This window comes from Rhinolophus sinicus, linkage group LG10 (genome assembly GCF_036562045.2).
Source record: "Rhinolophus sinicus isolate RSC01 linkage group LG10, ASM3656204v1, whole genome shotgun sequence".
Taxonomy (NCBI): domain Eukaryota; kingdom Metazoa; phylum Chordata; class Mammalia; order Chiroptera; family Rhinolophidae; genus Rhinolophus; species Rhinolophus sinicus.
In genome coordinates, this window is record NC_133759.1 from 29,776,755 (window position 1) to 29,801,822 (window position 25,068).

Below are 25,068 nucleotides of genomic sequence, written 5' to 3' on the forward strand. Positions count from 1 at the left end.
ATTTTGTCGTTCAAAACAGTGACAGGGTCCTTGTATGGTGAGAGACTGTGTAAGTCTGTAAATGTATAAAATAATTCCCTTTTCTGTTCTGAGAAATAACATTTAGGGGGGAGGGGTGTAAACCCCAGGATATACCCATGTTATATCCAAGAGATACAGCGTGGATATGGACTGGATTTCCCCATCCAGCGTACTGTGGATCGCATCACCATGTCGTGGTTATTTAATGTAGCCTACCTCTTGGGAGGGGGATAACTTTTGTGGACCTCCTTCCCCCAGATATCCGCTTGGCTAACTGCTTCACTTCCTTCAAAGCTTTGTTCAAGTTCACCTTCTCCATGTGCCCACCCACCTTGCCCACTCATTTTAGAAAGAGCACCTTATCCCCTGCCGCTTCACCCTAGTCATTCCCTTCACCTCCTAAGACACTTTCCTATTTTCACCTAATGATTATGTTTATTGTTTGTTGTCTCTTTTTTCCTGGGCCGAGAATAGTGTAGGTCATAGAGTAGATGCTCAATGACTATTTATGGAATGAAAAGAGTGGCAGCCCGTGGATTTCCAAGCCTCAAAAGGTATCAGAATATGGGAACAGATGATTTCAGAGATGATGCAATGAAGATCGATGGACACTCATGCGTTTTCTTTTTCCTGTAACTCGCAGTAGCTTTTTTCAGTGTTTGGGGTGGTTGAAACTTGTTGAGTAAACCATCCCTGGAAGTGACTTGTGAGGGTTATATGTCACCCGTTTCTAGTTCATGCTTCCTAGCAGACATGTTTACAAATATGGAATTTGCTGTTATCACCAGGCAAGTTTCTAATTTGGCATGTATGCATATGTGTATGTATGTATATATGTGTGTGTGCATATGTACATACATATATCGCGGATGTGTATGTATTTTATGAGACGTAACATGCTTTGAGTGCTAATTATGCGCTGTCAGTGAACACATGTGGTAGCTGATGGGTTTGCAGCACAGGTTGAACTTCCCATCTGCGTTGTTCAGAAGTGCTGAATATCCCGCTCGGTGAGACCTCTCGTCTGCTGGATTTGTCTGGGATCCAGCACAGATAATGAGTGTGGGAATTTGGACTAACCTAGAGGCATGTGGAGGATGGGGTGTCTCATCCGAGAAATGGAGAAATGGAGTTTATTCTGGCAAGCAGTTAGGCTGCCTGCTGTATCTTCCCCTAAAACTGGAAGGTTTCACTTTTACTGCTTGAGATTATGTGCAGTTTTTTCTGAGGGTTTTGAGAGCCAGTGAGACAGGATTACAACCCATGTAAGGTTTTCCCCGTTTCTGCCTTTGGGAGAATTCTCACTCACAGAGCTGGATCACATTAGATCAGTCAGCAATGTTGCAGATGGCTCGGGGGCAGGGGAGGTAGGGGAGACACTTGGACACGAAGTACTCAATTACCGAAACTGACTTGCCTCCTCAAGGAGAAATCTGGAACTTTAAAAGCCCAATTCCAGAATTTTCTCCTGATTCCAGTAAAGGAAAAGTGTTACTTAAATAATAACTTGGGCAGTCATTTAGGCGGGGCACATCACTTTCTCAAATTCTTGGTTTTCTTCCCTGTAAAAGGAGGCTTTGCACACGGATAATCTCTAATATTCTGTTCTTCTAGGGTCAACCCTGGCTTTTCAATTCTTTCTCCCCTATTATCAAGAGGCTTATTTTATTAATTTAGGTTTATGATGGTGGCATGTTGAATTTTAGTGCCATATGCCTTCATTTTATGCATTTTGCTGGGCACATCTTCGTATTCCCTGTGCTTTTTACCCAGTAAGTCGACGTTTGTTGATTGATAACTATTTTTTTCTTCCCCTTTAACTAATAATTGTAATTGGAGTTTAATGTAAGGACTATTGTTTTTTTAACAAGTTTCTTTTTTTAAGGTTAAAAGTAAACGCTGCCTTCTGATACTCCAGTGGAAAATATCTGCTGTGAGGAAAATCTAAACTTAAAATGATTCATTTGTTGGATCACTTCTGACTTCTTAAATGTTTAAAAGACTGAAGAATAAGATAGATTACCATTATGTGGGTGGTGCTATAATCTGTAGAAGTAACCCAAGATATGTATGTTTGGATAAATGGCCCAAGTATTCCAGTAACTAATTATTATAAATCTAGCCTAAGCAATAAGAGAAAATAGATTAAACCAAGGTTTCCCATCTAACTATTTCCCAATCTACATCTTCCTTCTGTTAGTTCTTTAGCAGCATTTGTAGGTATTGAAAGGTAGCTGGGGGAGATGGATAGTAAGATGTTTTTGTTTGCGGTAGCGGGGTATTATTGGTGGGGGTAACAGGGATGTTTAATTGGTGGTGGTGGTAGTGATCTCCCCCTCCCAAGACTTATTGGAATATAACTGACAACATTGTATAAGTTTAGTGGGTGCAGCGTGATGATTTGATAGACCTACGTATTGTGAAATGATTGCCACAATAAGGTTTGTTAACACATCCATAGTTACCCATTTTTGTGTGTGTGGTAAGAATATTAACATCTACTCTCTTAGCAAATTTCAGTTATACAAGCCATACAGTATTGTTAACTATAGTTACTATACTATACATTACATCCCCAGAAGGTATTGCTCTTCTAACTGGAAGTTTGTACCCTTTGGCCAACATCTCTTCATTTCCCCTTCCCCTTGACCCCTGGTAAACACTGTTCTATTCTCTGTTTCTCTAAATTTGACTTTTTTAGATTCCATATGTAAGTTATATCATGCAGTATTTGTTTTTCTCTGTCTGATTTATTTCACTTAGCATAATGCTTCCAGGTCCATCCATGTTGTTGCAAATGTCAGGGTTTCCTTTTTCTTAATAGTTGAATAATATCCATTGAATGCATATACCACATTTTCTTTAAGTCAGGATGTTTTTGTGGGGGTTCTAAGGATGTTATTGGTGGGTGATAGGCCGTTACAGAGCAAAAGGCAGTCCAAGAAGCTTTTATAAAGGAACCTCCTTCAGAGAAAAGGTGATATGGAGGATACAAAGAGTAGAAGTCAGAAGAAAAATACCTGAAGAGATGGAAAAATTTTAAAAGAAAATGTGTAAATATGCTCCTTGTAGAAATAAAGTTAGTTTTTCATGGAACTCTTCATTATTCAGGTGGTGTAGAAACTTTATTTCAATGACTTCCCATTTTGAATGAGAGATGCAGTTGCTACTCTAACTTCTGAGAAACTCCCCAGAGGGCAATGGAAGATTCTCCTTATGGCAGTTTAAGAATAACACAGCTGGATTTTTTTCCTAAGCCTCAAGCACAGGGATCTATGTGACTCATTGTGACTCTGATGGTGCCAGGGAATTGTGGCATCTTTCTGTGTCGCTCTTGAATAGTAAAGCATCACCGTTATATCCTGTGCTGCACACTTCTAACTTGTGACAAACAAGGACTGAGCCTTCGTTTGCCTGCAGGTTTGCTCAGCAGATTAATAATGGAAGGCGCTCTGTGGGGGTGGGGCTTGCCGCAGGGTACCCACTTGTTCCAGCAGTTAGGATGCATCATCACAAACTAGAGGCTAATTACAAATTGCTTTTACCTCCTTATTAAAGCATGTCTGCGACAGGCTCACCCCTTAGAAGTATTTGTGTTATCCTTATTTACGTTTCTCCATATTTGAGTGTGCTGCTAACTGCAGCCTTTATAAAGGATTGGGTATTTTACTTGAAGGAATTATTGCGGTCTTGTGTCTTCCCATTGGTAAGAATTAGTAAGGATTACTGTATTTGAAGAGTGTGTCTGTTGCTGTAAAACAAACCACCCCAAAACACAGTGGTTCATAACCACAATAATCACTTGTTTTGCTCAAAAATCTGCCACTTGGGCAGGACTTGGCAGAGACAGATGATCTCTGTTCCACATGGTATCAACTAGGGTGGCTTGTCAGTGGCTGGGGGTTCTGCTTTCAAGATGGTGCACTCACATGGATGGCTGCAAGCCTCTCCACAGACTGCTTGGGCTTCCTGAAAACATAATGGTTAAGAACAGCAAGCATCCCAAGAGAACAAAGTGGAAGTTCATGGCATTTTTATGTCCAGACCTCAAAAGTCACATAGCATCCTTTATACTTGACTCATGGGTCGAAGCCCATACTGGTTCAAGTAGAGGAACATAGACTCCACCTCTTGATGGGGGAGGAGAAGGGTCTAGTAGACCGTGTGGGATGAGAAATATTATTGTGATGACCTTTGGAAAATACAGTCTGCCTTACATGTGAATTCAGACATGCTCTATTCATTCACAGTTCATTCTATTAGGAGAGGACTTGGAGACGTGCAGGATTAACATGGAATACATAGAAAGTAAAAATGAAGGCAAGAAGTGGAAACAATAAGTTCAGTATTGAATAGAAGAGTTATTGGGCATTGAAAATAATCTTTAAGTGTAATTCTCAACAGTTGTAAATGCAAAGACACCCCCACAGCACCACCACCAAAAAAAACACCCTATTTGTTACTCAAAGAGATCACATATCTTCATGATATCTGAAACTCTCTCAAATCATTTCCATCTTCCAGAAAAACCATCCCAGGGTTCTCCAGGGTATTTACAAAAGAACAATAAAACATTCATTTCTTTGCACATTGTAATGAAAACCATCCCCAAGTACTTAGTTGAACTGCTCTGTTTACCATAGAGGTTTCAAATACCATTAGGACCGTGTTATATTTTTGTTGGTCTGGAGTCATGGGAATAGAAAAGAATTTTTTTTAACCAAGGGTTAAAACTCGAATAGCATTGGCCCACCAGCACCATCTCAACATTTTGTGAAAGTGCCTTTCATTAATGTTTTGGAAGCCTATGTAAATCAGGGAATAGTGGGAAAAATGTCACGAATACTGGATGTTAAAGCAGCGTGGTGTGAAAGGAAACATCTGTTCCTGGTTAAAGTTCTTCAAACTTATGTTCTTTTGCTTCAGTCATTTAACTGGTACTGAGATTTGAGTTCCATGAAGACTCTAAAATTGATTTTCCAGAATATTCCCAGGGGTCTTAATAAACCCTTGGGTTCTTTACCCTAAGCCTTTAATTCCAGGGTCACTAGTATTACCAAAGTATAAAATTGGGGTTGTCAACCTCAGCAACTCCAAGATTGTGGATTCTACCTAGATTATTGTTTTCTTCTTCTTCTTTTTATTTTCTTTTTTAGGAAATGCATTGTCTTGTCTTAAGTAGTACCTTTATGAAAGAAGGCCCAGTGGAATGCCTAGTTATGAGGTCTTTTTTAACCTTGATAAGAATTACTGATGTTAACAAATTGTTTGTAGCTGCATGTTTCCTTTCTCCTGAAGGGAAGATTGACCTGGTTTGTTTCGAGATGGACTGGAAACCCAGGGGCTGCAAATAATTTTAATAGTGTTGCTTTCTTGAGATGTAACCCTGGACCTGCAACCCCTTAATTTCTCTGGACTCAGTTTTCTTTTCTGTTAATATGATACAAATGATGTGCAGATTTTCAAACTCTCCATGTATTTGCAAAACATTATTAGCCCCAGATGGACTTTTACCAAAATTATAGACACATAGATGTTTCCACTTAGAAGTAACCTCAGATTCTGCAAATTTAATCTCCTATCTATTCATTCCTTTATTAAACATTTATTGAGTACTTACTAGGTACCAGGAACTACTTCAGATGGTGGGGACAGAGCAGGGAACAAAATAGACAATGTTCCTGCCCTCACAGAGCTTTCATTCAACTGGGAAAGACAGATAATAAGTTTGTAAAAAAAAAATGTGGAAATAAGTTATATGATGAAAATTAAACAAAGAGATATGCTGAAGCATGACCAGGTGAGCATTTTTAGACTGGGATTTCAGGGCTATCCATAAATGGGAAGAGGAGACCCTGATAACAAGGAGAAACCAGTCATGGGGAGATTTCGTAGAACAGCATCCCAAACAAGTTGCTGCAAGTGCTAAGGTCCCCGGATGGAAATGCACTTTGAATGATAAAACAAAGGCTTGTGAAAGCAGAGGGGTGTGAAGACGTGGGGTGGGGCACCCCAAGAGGAAGCACAAAATATCTGCTAAGGGTGAATGGAAGGATTGCTGGTCAGTAGAGTGTCCATTGATGGAAGACCTTGAGCCTCCCTTGCTGTAACCTTAAGTGGATTGGATAGCTTTGCTATTTGTGAGAGGAGCCAGGCAGAGAAACCAAAGATGTAATAGCAGGAGAGTGATGGAAGAAGCGGATCACATACTAGACGGGGAAGGATGAAAAAGAACAGCCATCTGCTTATTTTTTAAAGCAGCTTTCTAGGTCTTCACTGCTGGTCATGTTTCACTAGGTGATCCTACGTCTCCATTTGCTGGATCAGTTGTATCTCATGCCTGCTGTCACAACGTAATTAGTAGTGTCACCTTTTGCTCTCAAAAGTGTCCTTGTTTGGACGATAGGTTACCAATAGTTTATCAGATCAGAGTCCCGTGGTGTACCACCTTTTAGTCAGCAGACTGCTGTCCCTCTTTTGTTCTCCCACCTACCTCTCACATCCTTTTCCTTGGGAAGGCTAGGGTGGTATGACCTCTCCCACATGCTCTGCAGTGACTCCCTGGCCCCCAACCACTCTCTTTGCCTCCCATCTGCTCACTTCTATCACCTGCCCCCACCTCGATCCATACCACATCCTGTAGACAGTAATTTTCCTTGGGATAGACCTGATTATGCCACTGCTGCTCAGAAATAATGGCATCTCATTGCCTACAGAAGAAAAAGTTCAGACTCTAAAGATTCAACACTCTTCAAGGTCTATCCCTGGTTTGGCTTTTTAAAGCATAGGATATACTGTAGCAAATACAGTACTGTGTAATGTAATAGGTAGGAATATGGGCTCTGGAACCAGACTGCTAGGTTTGAATTTTACTTGCGTTCACTAGTAGCTGTGTAATCTTAAGCAGTTTGTGCAACCTCTCTGTGCCTTAATTTTCTAATTTGTAACATGGGGACAAAAAAGAATACTTACTTTTTATTTTTATTATAAGGATCAAATGAGTTAATCTATGTAAAGCCCTTAAAACAGTGTTTGGCTTCCAGTAAATGTAAGCTATTGTGAGTGTGAATTTTTGGTGCAGGAAGACTGAAATTTGCTGTTTTCTGCATAACTTATGACACTTTCTTACCTCTTAGCCTTTGCTAGTCTTATGGGAATCCTTCCCCCACACCATTTCCATAAGCATAGATTCCACCTAAGGTTATTTTACCATCCATGGATTTAGGCAGCCACAAAAGAACATACTGTGAGGCCCATGCACATTCTTTGACTTTCCCATGAGACTATGACGAAAATCTCTTTAAGTGCTTTGCTAACATGATGTTTTGAGATTTGATTTATCCAGTTCCTTTGTGGGTGTAGACTGGGACTCGTGTAAATCTAGGGAGTCTTGCAGATTTAGCAGGTGATGGCAGGTTCTCCTCTCAGTTCTTTTCCCTCAGTGCTCCTACCTGGATAATTGCAGCTCTCTTGGGCCAAGGTCTTTGCTTTTGCTCCAGGATCCTGAGTACAGGCAACCACATACACGATAACTTCTGCTGATGGGCATACACTGAGAGAGATTAGGGATTTGTAGGGCCAGTGAAAACATGCCAAAGCTGACACTGTTTGATCCAGCACGTTGACTCTTTCCACTGTGCCCCTCCTGATCTATTATGGCAAACTGCTTTGTTGTAGTTGAATGGTTGGGGGTTGGACATCAATTCCAGAAATATTCTTTTAAAAACTGTCTTCAATTATATTTCAATAAAGTTGGGGGACGGGAAGTCTTTTTGAGCAGACCTGATGGAGAGATGCACAGATACCCCGTGTGAAGTAATAGAATGCTATGTCTCTGCAGACAAAATAACCTAGAGCACTGATGCAGGAATTACTTTGAACAAAATATATTAACATTGTTGTGATAGATACAGATGTATTTGCTTATTTTTGTTTGGCTTAAATATCATTTGCCTCATATAATATTTGGTTTATATTCTCTTCTTTAGTACCTGTAGGTCCTGAACAAATTTCAGATTTTATTTCACATCACATAATGTATCTGCATGATAGATACTTAAATATTTGTTTTGTCCTGACATTCCTGTTCTTAGGAGAGCTGCTTTGTTCCCACAGTGCAACTGTATGATTTCCAGGGGAGCCACCCTGCCCCTGGCCAGAGCTGATTGCCTCAGAACTGGACACCTGACCTAAATTGGACCAATCCGAGCCCTTCTCTGGGATCTTTTGCTGTATATAACCAGGAAGTTTAGGCCTTCTACCGCTAGTAGCTAAGCTGTAAGCAAAAATACTCAGAAGTTGGCAATGGCCATATTTTCTGCCACATGGAGAAAATTGTTTTTAGATAAGAAAAATGATGCTAACAAATAAAGAAAAGTAGGGACAAAACTTAGAGAAAGTTTCCTGACAGTGCTAGAGATGCGAGTTCCAGCTCTTCCTAAGGTAGCTCAGGCCCTACATTGCTGGCCACTTAGCTGCTCTTTCATGTACCATTAGGTGGTTCCTCACAGATAGGCCTCTTCTTGTTCACCTTCTTTGCATCTTTGATTTAGACTTTTGATGCAGATTGGGGTCTTCTGGTAGGTTAGCTTTCAGGGGTCACTAAGAGCTAGTTCAAGATCTTTGGGCAGTGGAAGTTTAACATTCCTACTTACTTCTAACTCCAATACGCTACATTTTTAATGAGTTGGGAAATTATCTAATAATTTAGGTGTAATCTGGGTGAAAGAACTGAGTCAATTAACTTAAATTATAATTTAGGTATAATCTAAGTGAAAGAACTGAGTCAATTAACACAGCTAATGAGCGCAAATAAAACTTTTGCTAGAAATTCCTACCATGAACAGGCTACCACAGGATGGATTCGTTCTCTGCTCCCACCAGAACACGGGGCCCCTCCTCTTCCTTTTGTCTTAAGTTTAGAGTTTTCTGAATTCTTTCAGGATTTCCTGAAATCCATTATCTCCTCTAATAGCAGAGGCAAATAAAAAAGTACCTCTTCCCCCAAATCTCAGTCCTGCCTGGGACTTCAGGGCAAGCAGTGGTCCCTCAGACTGAACATCAACAGATTGCAAAGGATGAACCACAATAACTCTTCAGATTCTCTCAGTTACCCCCTTAAGTAAAACCAACATGTATTAAATCCAAGTGGGGAGGAGAAAAGCCTTTTTGGCTCACTAGTGTTTCCCCAGAACCTATAAATATTGAGTAAATAGTTATGGAAAGAATGAATGGATATTATTATCCCCACTTTATAGATGATGAAACAGACTCAGATAAACCAACTTGACCAGTAACAAAGCTAGTGAGTGGCAGAGGTAGACAAAGCTTTAGGTCTCAGACTCCTTGTCCAGTGCTCATTCTAAGACTTCTCAGTCACTAAGAGAGAAAACCACGACACCAGATGGTCTACACGCTCTTTCCTAGTGGCTCCATAATAGAGCTAAACACCCAGCAGTGCGTGGTAAAGCTTTCAATTCCTGAAGCTAAATGTTAACATGTCAGAACTGAAGACAGCTTCAGACTTGAGCTAAATCTCGTGTTATTTTTGAACCTTCCCTTTTCGGAAAGCTGTACAAGAGTTTAGGTGACAAAACATGAGAAGGGTTGTGTGTGTATGATAAAATATTCACCGTAAAGACACGTGTGTAACCGTGCAACCCAGAACAGCATTTTTGTGCCTGTTCTTGACATACAGTACATGCTTCTGTGTGTAGGTTCCCTGTATATGCCATGGATCCCCAAATATTTTAAGATATCAGCTGTCACAGAATGGTGGCCCAAGAGTTATGAGGAAGGGTCAGAGTGGTCAGTGGGATGTCTGTGCATGTGAGTCTTGGTCTTTACCCTGTATTATATGCCTCTGAAATCATCGTTGAAAGCTCTGTTTCTATTACTCAGTATTTTATATTTTATTACGCTCTATAGCAGCATTGTCCCATAGGACTTTCTGTGGAGATGAAATGTCCTATATCTGCACTGTCCAGTACTGTAGTCAATAGGCACCGTGGCTCTTGAACACGTGAAATTGGCTGATGTGACTGAGAATTGCAGTTTTAATTTATTTGAATGAATTTAAATTTAAGTAACCACACTTGGTTAGTGGCTACCATAATAGATAGCAGAGTGCTGTAGTTTTACGAAGTCAGTACGTTTCTGATTTCCAGCATTAATTAGCCATTAGTTACAGGCAGTCCATTCAGTTCATCATACGGTTAGAAACTGCCTATAGCTTATAGAAATTACATCTATCAGTTTAAGATTTCTTATAACGTCCCTCACCTAAAAACATGGTGGGGAAGTTTCTTGTACCTGGGCAACAGCGACGGTTGTCAGGCTTCTTGCTGTGCTTCATCCTCTCCCTTGGGACCTTGAATCAATACCAGATTAAGTCCTGCTGGTTTTGTTTCTGTTTGGGGCACATGGTCTCTCACTGCCTCCTGAGAGCGCCTAGCCATCTTTTCATTTCACACCGTGTCAGGTTTAGATTTCAAGACCTCCATCAGCCTGCCCTGTGCTATCTTAGTCCCCTCACTCCCTTTACCTGCTCTCCTCCTGTCTAGTCAGAGCTCTCCAGAGAAACAGAACTAATAGGATTGTAGCCGGCCATCTATACCCACAGGTTCCTCATCTGCAGATTCAACCAACCACAGATTGAAAATATTTGGAAAAGAATGTTATGTTGTTGCTGGCATGTACTATGTCATTAGGCCTTTGAGGTTGCATTTGTACCAAACATGTAGTCTTTTCTTTCTTTTCTTTCTTTTTTTTTTTTTTGGTCATTATTCCCTAAACAATACAGTATAACAACTATTTACATATCATTTACATTGTATTAGATATTATAAGTAATCTGGAGATGATTTAAAGTATATAGGAGATGATGGATAATTTATGTGCAAATGCTGCATCACTTTATATAAAGGACTTGAGCACACCCGGATTTTGGTATCTACAAGGGCCCTAGAATAAATCCCTCATGAATACTGAGGGAAGACTGCATCTGTCTGTCTATCTATTGAAGGAGATATTGAGATTGAGATTGATTTATCTTAAGGAATTGGCTCGTGGTTATGGGAGCTGGCAACTCCAAAATCTGCAGGGCCATCCTGCAGGCTAGAGATTCAGGTAAGAGTGATGCTGCACTGTTGTGTCTGAAGGTTGAAAACTCAGGCAGATTTTCTATGTTGTCTGGAAGCAGAATTCCTTCTTCTTCAGAAAACCTGTCTTTGCTCTTAAGGCCTTCAACTGACTGGATGAGGCCCACCCACATTATGGAGGGTAATCGACTTTACTCAAAGTCAGTGGGTTGTGGATGTCACCACATCTAAAAGATATCTTTACAGCAACATCTAGACATCTAGTGTTAACCAAACAATTAGTCACTATAGGTTAGCCAAGTTGCACAAAAAGTTAACCATGACACCTTCTTCATTTGATTCAGACAAAATGGTCTTAGACTGTGCCTGACCCTTCACCTATATCTTCTTATATGGCCTGTGCCCACTTCAATTCCCACTGCCCTGTTGGCAGGAGGCTTTTCAGCTCCTTTTCGTATGTTACACATAGCTTTCAGTTTTATCAAATCCAGCCCATGTCCCATTTCTCCCTAACTGCTTTCACTCTGACTGACATACATACTCTAAAACATGAACAGATGTACGAGACAAAGTATATGTTTGCACTTATCATTAGCAGCATGTTACTCATTTTGAAAGTAGAGTAACAGACAATATGTCCTAGATTTTCTGGGATTACGTATCCCAATATCATCTTGTTTGTGTTTTGTTTTTTTTAATAAAAGTAATTCTTTAAATAATATATCCAAGGAGGATATATTTTTTACAATGCATTGAGACTTTTTATAGACATAAATTTTTTAAAAAAGAAAAAAAACCTTTTTCACATCCTTTCAGATCCCTGCCTTTAGGTTGGGAAAATACAGTTACCATCAGATTTGTTCTTACTCTTTATAGAGAAGTTAAATGAAGTTTTGGATCCATGAAAAATGGTCTTATTTAATTTCTTATGCCCAAACCAGCAATTATTACTCCTTTAAGTGCTGATGGTGAGATGGTTCCTAAATGCAGCAGAAACAAGAAGGTGGGTGAGGGTGTATTTCAGTTTAAACTAGTATCCAACTGGGCATCTTGGCACAGGTTGGATTAACTAAAAGTGGAAAGAGTGGTATCGCTGAAGGAGCATCAGGTTGAAATTAAGATTCTCAGAGTCCTGTCCGGGCTTTGCCTGTGATTAGCCCTGAGACGTTTGGCCAGTCAGGTAACTGTCTCAGAACCAGTTTCCTCTTCTGTAAGGTGTTATTTTGAGGCCTAGGTCATGTGTGTTGAAATTCTTAGTAGAAGAGTTATACGGTGCTAACAGTTGTTGTTTTAACTGAGCACAGTGGTGAGAGAAATTTTGGTCATGCATGTGACAGTCTGTGGAGAATCCCATAACCAAGGTGACTGAGTATTCATGATTTGGTCTTCCATATTGATTTGACGCCCTGCTCATGAAGCCTGAAGTAACGGTGGTGTCCCGCAACAGAGGTTGAGCTTCTGAAGTAAAACAATCATAGAAGTATGGAAAGTAGGGTGGAAAAATGCACGAAACATGGGGGAATAAATCCGGCAGGATATGGTGAGTGGGTACACAGGGTTAGAGAAAGGGGGCTAAGGAAGATACCTGTGACTCCAGTTTGAGAAACGAGATCTATGATGGACCCCATCAGCTATGATCTGAACCCCTGAGGAAAATGCGGGCTGCGGAGTCCAAATTAGGGGATAATGAACATATGCCTAGTAACTAAACCCAGGTGAGTCTAGGAGGTCACCATGGGGAGTGGAGAGTGACAAGAGCTGGTAGCTGAGGATGAACCCTGATGAACACCACCTGTGCCCCCCTTATCATGCAACTGGGGCTTGCTCCGTAAAGGTTATGAATGAACAAATGAGTGAATGGGAAACAAACAGGATTCAGTTTGACAAACACAGTCAAATGACTGGATGAAAAAGAGAAAAGAAAGTGCCTGTACTAATGTAGAAAGTATCAAGGCCCCCAGGGTCTAGCCAAATATTGATCTTTATAAAACCTGAATGCGGTTCTTCTGGTTAAAAAGGACTATTTGTCCTTTCTGGTAAACAACTTGGCAGCCTGTATCAAGCCTTTGAAAATTAACATCCATTTGCCCACTAATTCTGCTTCCAGGAACCCACCTAAAGGAAGTAAGCAGAGATGCAGACAAAGATTTAATGCCAAAAATTCCTGAGACATGGATTCTCTGGAATGCTTGGGATTGGGTGGGAGGGGTTTAACTTTGGCATCTTTTTAAAAGTTTGGATTCTGTGCACACTGTGGTGTGGGATACAAATTTTTCATTAATGTTTAAGATAAAAGATGAGCAAAGAAATCATGTGCCTTGCCCTCAGACCCCACTCTCCTCTGCTCTTAGAGTTACTATTGCGGGAAAGTTGGGGATCTTCTGGCCTCCAGGGTGAAGTGAGAGACCAGAGGTATATAATTTGCATGGTATCCATTGACATCCATGATATGATTCTTTTGATTTTCAGCCCAACTTCATTTCAGGGCATTCCTGGCTTCTCATGTCATGTTCCAGAAATATTTCTAGAAGCTTCTTCTATACGTCAAGCTGTTTGCACACCACCAAGCCTTTGCCCGTGAGGATCCTTCCTTCTCTTTACCTGCATTGCCCTTCTCCCTTTCTTTCACCTATTCTGATGAACTCCTATTCATCCTTCAAAGCCTCCTGTAGATTTGGTCCACAGATAGGTTTTGTCTAACATGATATTTTGGGGGGGGAAAATGAATTTGAATGGTTAAGATAAGGCACACACACTCCAGTTCTGCCGCACTCGCCACCTCTTCCTATTGTATTACACTGTTTCATGTGTTACAGCGCTGACCTTCTGTGAGAAACTTTTTAAATAATCACATTCATCCTTGTCATTGCTATACTTTTGTATCTATTACTGTATTTATCACCTTCTATGAGAAATTTTTGAAATATATACTTTTTTCACCTTTAAAAGTAGTGTGCATGCTCATTAGATAAATTTTGAAAAATTAGACACAAATAGAAATACAGCTGTCATAATCATGTCCATAAAGTTTAGAGTCTTGATTTTTTAGATAACATTATAGTATAAGCATTATTGTACCATGTTAATATAATTATTTCTAAAGTGTTTTTGAGTGAAGCTTCTTGAGAATTGGACTTCAGTTTTGTATCCCCAGCACCTAAGCACAGTGTTGGTCTAGGTCAGGGTAGGTACTTAATCACATGCTTGTTGAATTCTGAAGCTGAAAAATTAATCAGTTTCCATCCCTATCTTCAAGGAGCTCATTCTGGGAGAGGAGACACATATATGCACTCATTATTTAATGTATTCATTTGTTTATTCAACGGATACTTCTTGAGCACCTGCTATATATCAGACATCATCCTAGCACTGAGGACACAGAAGTGCACAAAACCCCAACCCTGTGAAATATGTATTCTAGAGCAGTGATTCTCAAATTTCAGAGCGCACTGGAATCACCTGGAGGGCTTGCTAAAACACACATCTCTGGGCCCTACCCCCAGAGTTTCTGATTCAGGAGGGGCTGAGACTTTTCATGTCTAACAAGTTTCCAGGGGATGCTGATGCTGCTAGTAAGAGGCTACACTTTGAGAACCCCTGGCATGGAGGATAAGTTTGCAGTAGAACAGGGCAAAGGAATATGATGGCCCAGTTTGTTGTGGAAGAGGGCACATGTCTGATTGATGTCAAAGGCTCTCTGATTCTTTGAGTCTGGTGAGGAGGGGCTTGCTAGGATACTGCCCCGTGTCCAGAGTGCTCACCTGCTCACTCTGGATGATTCTTAGCAGTCTCCGCAGGGCCATGGAAGCCTGGGACCCATTAATGAGAGAGGGCAGAGCAATAATGACGGCCATGAGTATCTTCTCTTTGCCCCATCCTTCAGCATACTTGCCATATATGTCTAATCTTCAGAGTAACTGCAAGGAAAGCATGATATCCCCCATTTTACAGATGAGAAAACTGAGGCACAGAGAATTTATGTAACATACTCTGGTTCCCTAAGCCAGTGAGTTACACATCTGGGGTTCCAAGCCAGGCCTTTCTTCCTTCAAACCCCATGACTCAAGTTGAGACTGTTCTATGGTTGAGCCCTCAGTGGGACCAGTTTTTACATGTTTCAGCAGTCATAGCTATTTCCTCTGTGGTGAGACACAAGTAGCAGGGGCTCGTGCACCTGTTCCTCAGGCACAGCAGAAATGGAGAGGCTCCTACTTGCAGTTTATTTGGGAGAAAGCCGGACTGGAGCCTAAGGGGCTTCAAAGTTGAAATAGAGATCTGCGGTTGAGAAAGAGCTAATTGTCCTTCCTGTAGGAGCTGTATCTGGAAATTGTTAATATTATTTTCTCAAATGGAGAAATTTGTGGAAGTTTAGTTTTAGTTTACTTGTACTGCTGTGGATTCAGAATTTGCATAATGTATTTAAAACTAACTGAAGAGCCAGTCTTTCGGAATCCTTCTGAAGAAGCATAGGCTGGCAGCATTATTTCACAAACAGTTAAGACTAGAGAAAAGCCATCATACTCCATGCCATGGGAACTAAGGAAGTTAGTATTAACGTGACCCAGTTCCCAGGCTCTCAGCACACTTTAGCATGCTGTCATCTGTTGCAGTTGTCCATCTATTATCTGTCAATTACTTGGATTATTTGACTTTAGCTCCCCATAGGAGGACTTTCAAAGATTGGTGCTTTAGCATAATGTCTTCACCGTCTATCAAGGGTTAAGAATATGTAAATGATGTAAGAAAAATGTCTCTCCATTTTCTGTAAAACTGAAGAAGATGCATTTTGCTCCATATCTCTACAAGAGTCATACAATACATTTCTCTGTTCCTTAGTAGAAAATTATGCTTCTCTCTTATTGACTGGGTGTGTTCCCTTATTTCATTTGAGGACTGTAAAATCCATTGACTTTATCTTTTTTGCCTATGTTACCAGGAAGCTCATATGCTTTAAATGCAATAGCTTCCCTTAACCTAAGGTTCTTTGGTATAATTATCTCCCCACTCTTTTCTCCTAAAACTTTCGTTAGCTATGTTTTTTATAAGCTTTCCAAAATTATTTTTAAAAGTCGGTGGATATCATAAATCAATGAGTGAAAAATAAGTTTTTAGACTGGAAAGGATGACTTTAAATTTTTTTTTAACTTTTGAAGAGTGAATTGAGCCAACTATGGGCATATGTGTCAACATATACATGTCCAAGAACATTTATGTACTTGATGCCTTGAGATGTATCCACTTGGTTTTGTGGTTAAGAGAGTGAACTTGGGCCCAAGCCAGACCTGGCTTTCAACCCTGGTTCTTCACTGCTTGTTTTATGATTTGATATCTCTGGGCCTCAGTGTCCTCATGTGAAATGGAGATAATGATATTATGCAGTGTCATGGGAGTATTACACGAAACGATTTATGGAAAGGGCCTAGTGTAGTGCATTGCACATGGTGTGCAATAGGTGGTAATTACTACTGTTGTCATTGTTGCATCGAGCACAGGCTAGACTTGGTAGAAAGATTGTACTGCACACTTGGCACCTGCTCTAGACTGTTTTCCAGAATGTACAATGTTGAACTAAAATGACTTTCTAGTTAGAGTTAGGGTGGTTTATCCAAAGAAGACAGCCAACGCTTGCTTCTCCCTTAGAGAGAGTAGCTCCTTGCTGATATTTGTTACTAATTCTCAAATGTCAGGAGATGATCACTGCAGAGGCCTCAAGATTTTCTGAGGTCATCCACTTAGGGGAGGGTGACTAACACTCACATCACTCTGAGGTCTCTACCTCCTGATTTATTTGAGTATCCTTGCCCAGAAAGTCCCCTAACGCCCATTGTCTAGTTGTGGCTGGCTCTTGCTTGATTATATTAGGCCTCTACCTTCCATTTTTTTTCTTTCACTTATGACTCCTACATATAGCTGCCCTGGGGGATTTTTTAGGGAGAGGAGAATTAAAATGCCACAGTATTCCATATAGCCATTTGTCCCCCATCTTGCGGGCTCAGGAAGTGACAAGGAAGTTACCCATTACCTAGACTGGATGGTGTGTACTGTGGCCTGCAGAGTCACGAGTCTACCCAAGCAGTGCCTGTGGGCCAGGTGTGGTCTTTGGGCTCCTCTGGCTTCAGCTGAGACTGAGAGCCCCACGGAACAGGTGCCGTCAGATGTCCCCTCTTGCGGGGACCGTGCACATCAGCTTCTGCACGGTGGTGATTTCCCCCACCTCTGCCCTTCTTTGCCAAAACAATTGTTTGAAAGAGGAAGCTCTTTGGGTCATAAAATGTCATCTGGTAATGAGTGTATGGTGATATAGACATACGAGATTATGCAGTAGCCTGATGGGCAGGAAGCAGGTGACTCATCAGAGAAAAAAAAATGATGAAAAAATAAACTCTTACCAAAATGAACTTCCTCTTTCAAACTCTCTTTGTTCCAGTTCATCCTTTTAGAACCTTTTTCTAGCCTCTTAGGAGAGAAAAAAAAAAAAAAAAAGAAAAAAAGCTAATAAGGAGTAATGCAGTGTTTCAAAGAAAGGTAACCCCCGCCCTTCATAGCCAAATGCTTTCTTTTTCCATAGTTCGAAAACGCAAGCCCCACGCTATCTGTCCACAGTCGGGCCAGGGGTGGGGTGTGGGCACTGCTTAGAGTTCATGGAGCCTCTGCCAGCGTGATGGCTCTCGCGTTCAAACTGAAATCTCCTCAAAGGCCTCCAGTGAGGCGATGTGGCTGTTGCATGCACCCTCCCTTTGGCAGAACACCCCATTCACTTGGTTCCCTTCATTTTGTTTGCCTCACAGGTCCAGGAGGCTGCGAGTAGAGGCCTGAAGTTTGTCGGTGTCATACCTCAGTACCACTGCCCCGTGAACTCAGCAGGCAGCAGTCCCCTGGTGGATACCAGAGATGTGAGAAAGGAGCCTGGCAGGGATGGGGACCATGAAAACCCCGGCACTCCAAAAGGAGTAGACGGAAGCCCAGAGCCAAGCCAGGGCCCAACAGGGGAGCCACCCACTGCCGAGCAACACAGCTTGTCCTTGGAAGAAGGGAATGGTGCAGAATTTTCACCCCTCGGGGTGAGCAAGACTGTGGATGGACCGGATGGTGACCCATCAGAAACGCATGAGAAACCACTCTCGGGAAGTAAGTATGTCAGCACACGGACTTTTGACCCCTTGAAGAGAGGCTTTCAGCTTTTCAGTAATCCCCATGGCATTTTAGAAAAAACAAATGGAATTAGAGTATAGAGATAGCAGTCCATCAAACCGGGGAAACGTCATCAAGCCGTTTTCTGGGCCCCCTGACTGTTTACGTAGTGAAGCTGTGACTTCCGGGGAGAACAGAACCACGTAAAATTGACTTACAGTGGTTCTAAAATGTCATGTTTGAAGTGGATTCTAGGACGTGAGTTGCTTCATCCCCCATGCTCTTGCACTGCCCTTGAACTACCCTGCTATAACACAGGAAGTGTAAACGTGCCGGCACCAATGCAGAACATACACGCCACTTTGGGTTTGCTTATTTTGAATATCTGCCTAAAGAAAGAAATCAAGAAAGCCGGTGGAGGACAAATTGTGCAGGAAATTGGTGATTCAACTCACTAGGCTGTAAACAGCCCGATTTCAGGGAGTTTCCGTAGTTGACAGATCGGCACCATGGAGAGAACACTCTGCCAGGGAGAGACCACCAATATGCGAATCCTCTTAATTACATTATAAGGGCCATCAGAGCATGTGCTTTAGGTTGGGGATTTCAAATAACACAACGGTGACAATAGCCAACATGTCTTAATACTTCCAGCGTACCAGGCCCGGTGCCAATAAACATTTTATAAGACGGAGCTCTTAATTCTCCCCAAAGCCCTTCAATTTGGGTGAACTGTAGTATCCTTACCCATTTTACAGCTGAGAAAACTGAGATTTAGAGAGTAAATCTTTGCCCAGGCTGGAAATTGGCAGATCTTGCATGTGAGCCCAGGGAGGCGTAACCACCATCCCACTTCACCTCTCTACTTGGTCTTTCCTGTGTAATACACTAATAGACTATCAAGATTTCCTGAGGCCCTCACTTTACAGGGAGTGACATTTCTCTTTATCTCCCCATAATTCCCTTTCCTCTTCTTTCTCTGGGAAATCTAACATCCAGTCATTTCCTGAGAGCCAGGTACTTACGTGGCCCCTTCTAGTCTTTGGAACGTGAACAAGTAACAAGACTGACAGGAGGAGACCCCTAGGCCTTCGGAGACTTTTCTCTTTAGCCATTCTAGATCAGCTCCCTGATTAATGTTATTATTGATTTACTAATCCTTGAAATTAGCTTTAAATAAATGAAGAATAGTTCATGCTTTGAGAACAGAAAAGAAGGTGAAATTGTTTTTTTGTTCTTATTGCTGTTGTTATGTCAATACTTCCTGAAAAGAAAATTGTGAGATGGTTCATTCTGGGGACTTATTTGCGAAGTTGATTTAGAGGAAGAGATTGGTGCTGCCTCGGTTTTGGAATATATTAGGATTACTGTTTACTCGAGGCCTGGATCCTACATAAGTATGTACTGAAGTAGGTCTCTGCATTGTAGGGTTTTCCACTGTTTGAGGCAGACTTCTGCTTCCTCCAGAGTAGCCGAGAGCACACTTCGACCCTGTGTGTGCCTCCTAATGAATGTCCACGCCTTATTCCAGAAACCTCCGTCTGCCCAATGCTGTTGGGCTAAGTGTGTATGCTTTGAGTCCTTAGAAGGAAGCTGGGTCCCCTTAGAGCCCTTCTTTGCAGTCCAGGAGGCTGAGGGGGTAAGGGTTCAGGCAGCCATTGCCCCTCCAGGAGAAAGGGGCAGGAGTTGTGGAGAGGTAGGAAGCACAGTGGTTAAGCACCCAGGCTCCATTTATACTCATCTGCCGCCTTCCAGCGAGGCAGTCCTGGGCAGGCCCCCTTCTGTGCCTCAGTGTCTTACCCTGTAAAATAGGGATAGAACAACAGTTTCTTCGTGAACGGTTAAATGGGATGTGCATTTAAAGCACTCAGCACTGCTTGAGTCCTAAGTGTGAGCTGTTATTATTGGGGTACAGGTTCAGTGGTCCTGACCTTTGATTTCCACCTCTGCATGGAGCCCTGGCTTTGAGAAAGGAGGCAGTTAATGCTGAATTTCCCCTCGGGAGTTTTCAGATATGTCCTGTTCCAGAGTCTACTTTTGTCCAAGATTCCTTCCAGACTTCCTGCCTCCTGTGGTTAACCCCACGGAGAATTAATTAGGGAGATTTGTCCTAGGACCTGCCTTCCCCCAGGTGCCTTCTGTTGCCCTGTGGCTATTCACCTCTCTCACTGAAAGACTCCCCCTGAACACGCAGAGACCCTGAACATACAAGTCTTGGCCTGTGTCTCATTTCCTCAAGTCCCTATTACCTACTAGAAAACTGGTTCCTGCTAGGGAATATGGGTTAGTGTGTGTCTGGAGTGGTCAACCCAACAGTAGATGGGCATTTCAGCTGTGGAGGGTGTTATAGCCCCTCCCCCCTCCCCCCAGGGTGTGCAGCTGTCTGTCTATTGTCTACCCATGAGACTGTCCCTTATCTGTCTGCTTAGGAGACCATTGGTCTCTGAAATTTAGGTAGCTCACTGTTATCCTTTTTTGCACTTTTTGTGAAATACATGACCCTTTGGATTTTTTTTTAATCAGTAAATGAATGCACAGGGGTTCCTGGTCCCATGCATGGCTTTGTGGGGGATGGGCAGACAGCACTCATGATGATGGTAACCCTCTAAGTGAACTCTTCTAAGTTCTTATGTGTCATCTTGATTGCATCTCACAACAGCTTTATGACAGAAGATGCTGTTATTATGCCCATTTCACAGATAAGGAAAGTCACCCGCCATGCCTTCATATAGTGCAATTTTATCTCATAATGTGAGCATTCAGCCTCCCTGCAGACCATGTCCAAGGACCCTGTTTGCATTGGCCATGGCACTCCTCTGACCACAGCCGCCCTCCTGATCCTTTTCCTGGGAAGTCTTGTCTCTCTGTGCACCATCACCCTACCCCCCACAAGCGCCCCCCCTACCCTAAGCTTCCCCTCCCTGCTGCTTGCTCAGCTTTCAGCTTGCCTTTCTCTCAGGGCCCCCTAAGGAGGGTGAAGTGTTTTTACTCCTCTTTCTGCCAGGTGGGCTTAAATAGGCAATCATAGCAAGACAATTAAAAAAAGTCCAGAGGGAGTCTCCCTCCTTCCCCTTCTTTCTGCTCATTTAATTTATTTCCTTTATAGGAGGCCTAGGGGAGCCAGTCCAGGCTGCGACTGCTCACATAGGGCTTGCCCGTGAATTCTCCATCCAGAAGCAGGGCAGGTTACTGCCTCCCCATCCCCGCGGGCTCCTGGGAACAGAGGCTCTGGTCCATAGGTTATACTGCTCCCCTTGCCCACGCAGGTCCCTGGGAGGCTCATCATGTGTTTTTCTTTGTGCTCATTGACTTTTATTTCTAGTTCAGGGGAATTTCCTATTGGTTTGATGGCCTTGCTGTGCAGAGGCCACCTGAGCAGACGCAGGGACACCCCAGTGCCTTGCCCCAGGATGCTTCCTTTCTCTCACTTGCCCCCACCTCATGGCAAACACACAAACACCACCAGCAGCTCTGCTCAGAAGAGCATGAACGCCTCCCCCCACACCACCACCTTGTGAGGCATTTCTGTCTGTGGGGAACATGTTTTCTTCATTTGTAATAAGCAGGCTGAGCAGGGAAGGCCAGTGCAGGAAGGTCAGAAGGCGTCGACGGATGTCCACCTGTCACTTCTCTCCTGGCCTCCATCGTTCCTGATTTGTCCTTCCCTCAGTGTCGCTGTTGCTGCAACTTCCAGTCACAGAAACAAGGAGGCCAGACAGGCTCTTACAAATTCAAATTGTTTCACTGTCGCAGAAATAATAATAAAATGTCTTTCAAGCACTGCCCTTCCTACCCTGCGCCTACTCATTTAAAATACTTAGAAATGCCAGCCAGAAACCCAAGCCAGTGATCTCAATGGTGTTTTTCGGCTGAGGGGATTTTAGTCAGTAGGCCTCCTTGGCAGGCAGCTCATTGTGTGGGGAGAGAGAGGAGTGCCCTCCTGAGTCTGGCTTTTCTGATACATGGCCCCCTTCCCTCACTGGGCCCCCAGGGTAGTTATACCCTGTGGTTCTGCCTCCTCACAAATCTGCCACGTGCCACTGTCTTTCTGGCCTTTCACTCAGTCCATTAACAAACAGGTATTGAACTCCCACCCATGGTCATCAGCTCCTGCTTTCTGTGCACTGAAGAAATTAGCCTCTTGTTAGACTTGGGAAACAGCCCAGAGTTTGGGGTTTAAAAGACTCTTGGCGTTGCCACTTACCAGCTTGTGATTTCTGGGGGATCCACTTAAGCCTTCTGGGCATGGAACCGATGTTCCTCCTGTGGAGATTGGGGAAGTCACATGAGATGATGAAGGTGAAAGGCTCTTGAAAATGCAGTGCGCATGCCTATGGCTGCTGTCATCCTGACGAGGGGATTCCCGTGGAGTACCGTGCTGTGCGTGCAGCAGTTTCCACACTTTGCCCTGGCAAACAGGCCTCAGCCAAGCCCAGAGTTTCCTGCTATTAGTACCTGAGCCTGATGGAAACCTAAAGCAGCCTCCTCCCAGAGTCAGGCATCTGGAAAGGCCCAAGGCTCTCTGCCCTCTCTTCCCACCATGGTGCCTACAGCCCTGCCTTCCAGATGCAAAGCTTTCTGCTCAGCTCCCCCTGCCCATGGCCTCAGCAGACCTTAGTCCCAGTTCACTCTAGCTACCAGGCCAAGTCTGATTCCCGCTTGTTCCTTCCCACCCAGCCCCCTTCTCTCTCAGTCTAGCCTTTGGAGCCCCATGATTTAAGCCAGACTCTAAACCCTCTCTTCCCTCCAGCCTGGAGGTCTCCAGGAACACTAGGACCTCCTACTACCTGCAAGTCACAGGCTCTCCAGGGGGTCCTTACTTGCAGACAGACTGCAGACTTCCAACCCATGCCTGCGACTTTCCTGCTTGGTACGAGCCTCAGAACTAGGTATCTGCCTCGTTCCGTCCTGCTCCTGAGGAGCTTAGCAAGGCCAGAGTGGACTTGGCTCTTAGGTTGGCAGCACCCAGCAGGTCCCACGCCCCCTCTTCCTCCCCTAGCTTCCTGCACTTGTCTGGCTTAGGTCAATTCAACAAACATATGTGCATCACCTATCATATTACAAGGACTTTTCTGGACACAAGGGATCTGAATGGCACTAAGCAAGGCCCCCTGTGTCAGGGAGAAAGAGAAAGACAGCAAGACAGAAATAGAAATACAAGACAGTCGTGAGGCTTCTTGGGTGCCCCGCCAGTCCAGCTCTTCAGTCATTCTCGGAACATTCTCAGAAACAATGCCTTCCCCCCTCCTTTGGGACTTTCTGTCCCATGTCTGGAAAAACATTTCAGCTAGGGTCATGACAGAGTCACAGAGCAGCTGAGAAAATTTAAACAAACTTGGGGCTTCTTTCTGGAATCTCTGGTGCCTGCTCATGTAAGGATGTGTCTTGGAGCATCAGAATATTAAAACATCAAAGGGCATCATTCTGGGACATTTTCTCTTGGCTGGTGTTCATGTGAATAGAAAGAGGATCCTGGCCAAGGAGACAGTGGGACAGAGTTTACTAGAGGGTCACGCATCTGAAATCATATTTCTCCTAATATTTCATTGCTACTAGTAATGCTTTGGAGACTCTTGATTCCAACAGCATTTCCCTTCTTTCCTGAAAAATTTATGTCTGTCTCTAGTTTCGATCCACCACCGTGGGGAGGACCCAGGCGGGAAAGCTGGTGGCACTGTAGCACCACACAGCTATGTTGTCTGACTGACCCTATCTTCCATTCATCCCAGCCTGGCACTCTCACTTCTCCCTTTGGCCTTCCCCTTTTTCTGTTCCATTACGCATTTGGGAAAGTCGTGTTTTTGTCTTGCTGTGTGAGTGGGGAATCCTTCTGTGTGATCAAGTGTTGTCATATATTTTTTGGATGTTGGCCACTTCTGAATTCCCCACTCACTTCTCCTGTGTAGAGGCTGTGTTTTCTTTTTAATTTGTTGCACTTGGCTATAGCCCACTATGGTGAATGGTGCTCTAACCCGCCCTCCTCCTTGGGGTCACCTGAGAACAGCTTTCTCAGCCTTTGCCTGCAGGTGTCCCCTGGAATGGGAACATGCCTGGTAGGCCCAGGTGCCCCAGGGAATTAATGCCTCGGGATGGCCCTCAGTTCATGAGGAAACAGGCCCTGGCTTCCTTGCCCCGGGGGAAAGCAACCTGAGGTGTGTTCTCTACAACGTCTCAGGTCCCCAGGGGGACTGAGCCCAAACTGCCATGGCAGTAACCCACTCATTAATACACGCTTCATTGGCTTTCATCTTTTCCCCATTTCCCACCCCTACTCCCTCACTCTGTTCCCTGGGATCACTTCCCAAATAAACTACTTGCACCCAAAAGCTTACAGGATCTGCTTTTGAAGAAAGCCAAATGAAGTCAGGGTCTCACTAAAGCACTGTTCATCCTCTTGCCTTTGTAGCTATGGCTTTTATTTGAACCCCTGGCACCTAGGACTAGAAAATACCTGATTATCTAGTTCACATTCTATGCTCCCACCTCAGCTCCCAGCCATTGCTTGATTCCCCTCCATTATAAACCTTTCTTTGCATGACTCCATTCCTCAAGTGTGCATTTGAAACTCACAAAATAGTCTAATGATTGCCAGCTCCCTGCACCGAGCCCTGATTTCTCATGTGAAAGCATTTACTAACTGGAGATGGCTTCCTGAGTCAGACAAGTGGACGGAGAAAGGTAATTTGGGGTAGGGACGATCAGTAGGCCAGAGTTGGTTGTTCAAAATCCAGGTGGCCACTTGTGAAGATGGGCACCTTCCTTTCCTAATTGGTTCCAGCCAATGGATCACTTGAAATGACCCTCCTGGTAGCTTAAC

At 43.2% G+C, this 25,068-nt stretch overlaps 1 protein-coding gene and 1 long non-coding RNA gene across 2 annotated transcripts in view; one reads left to right on the forward strand and one right to left on the reverse strand.

Moving 5' to 3' along the window:
* Nucleotides 1–25,068, forward strand: part of RFTN1 (raftlin, lipid raft linker 1) — a 187,109-nt gene that overhangs the window by 109,147 nt on the left and 52,894 nt on the right. Inside the window, exon 5 of the mRNA XM_019726003.2 lies at nucleotides 17,909–18,248. Coding sequence (XP_019581562.2) covers nucleotides 17,909–18,248 — 340 coding nt within the window. The remainder of the gene's footprint in view (nucleotides 1–17,908; nucleotides 18,249–25,068) is intronic.
* LOC141567205 (uncharacterized) lies at nucleotides 18,256–23,178 on the reverse strand. The gene is made up of 3 exons (XR_012489655.1): nucleotides 23,072–23,178; nucleotides 22,456–22,514; nucleotides 18,256–20,052 (listed from the first exon to the last, which is right to left on the reverse strand). It is a non-coding gene; the product is annotated as an uncharacterized LOC141567205 (long non-coding RNA).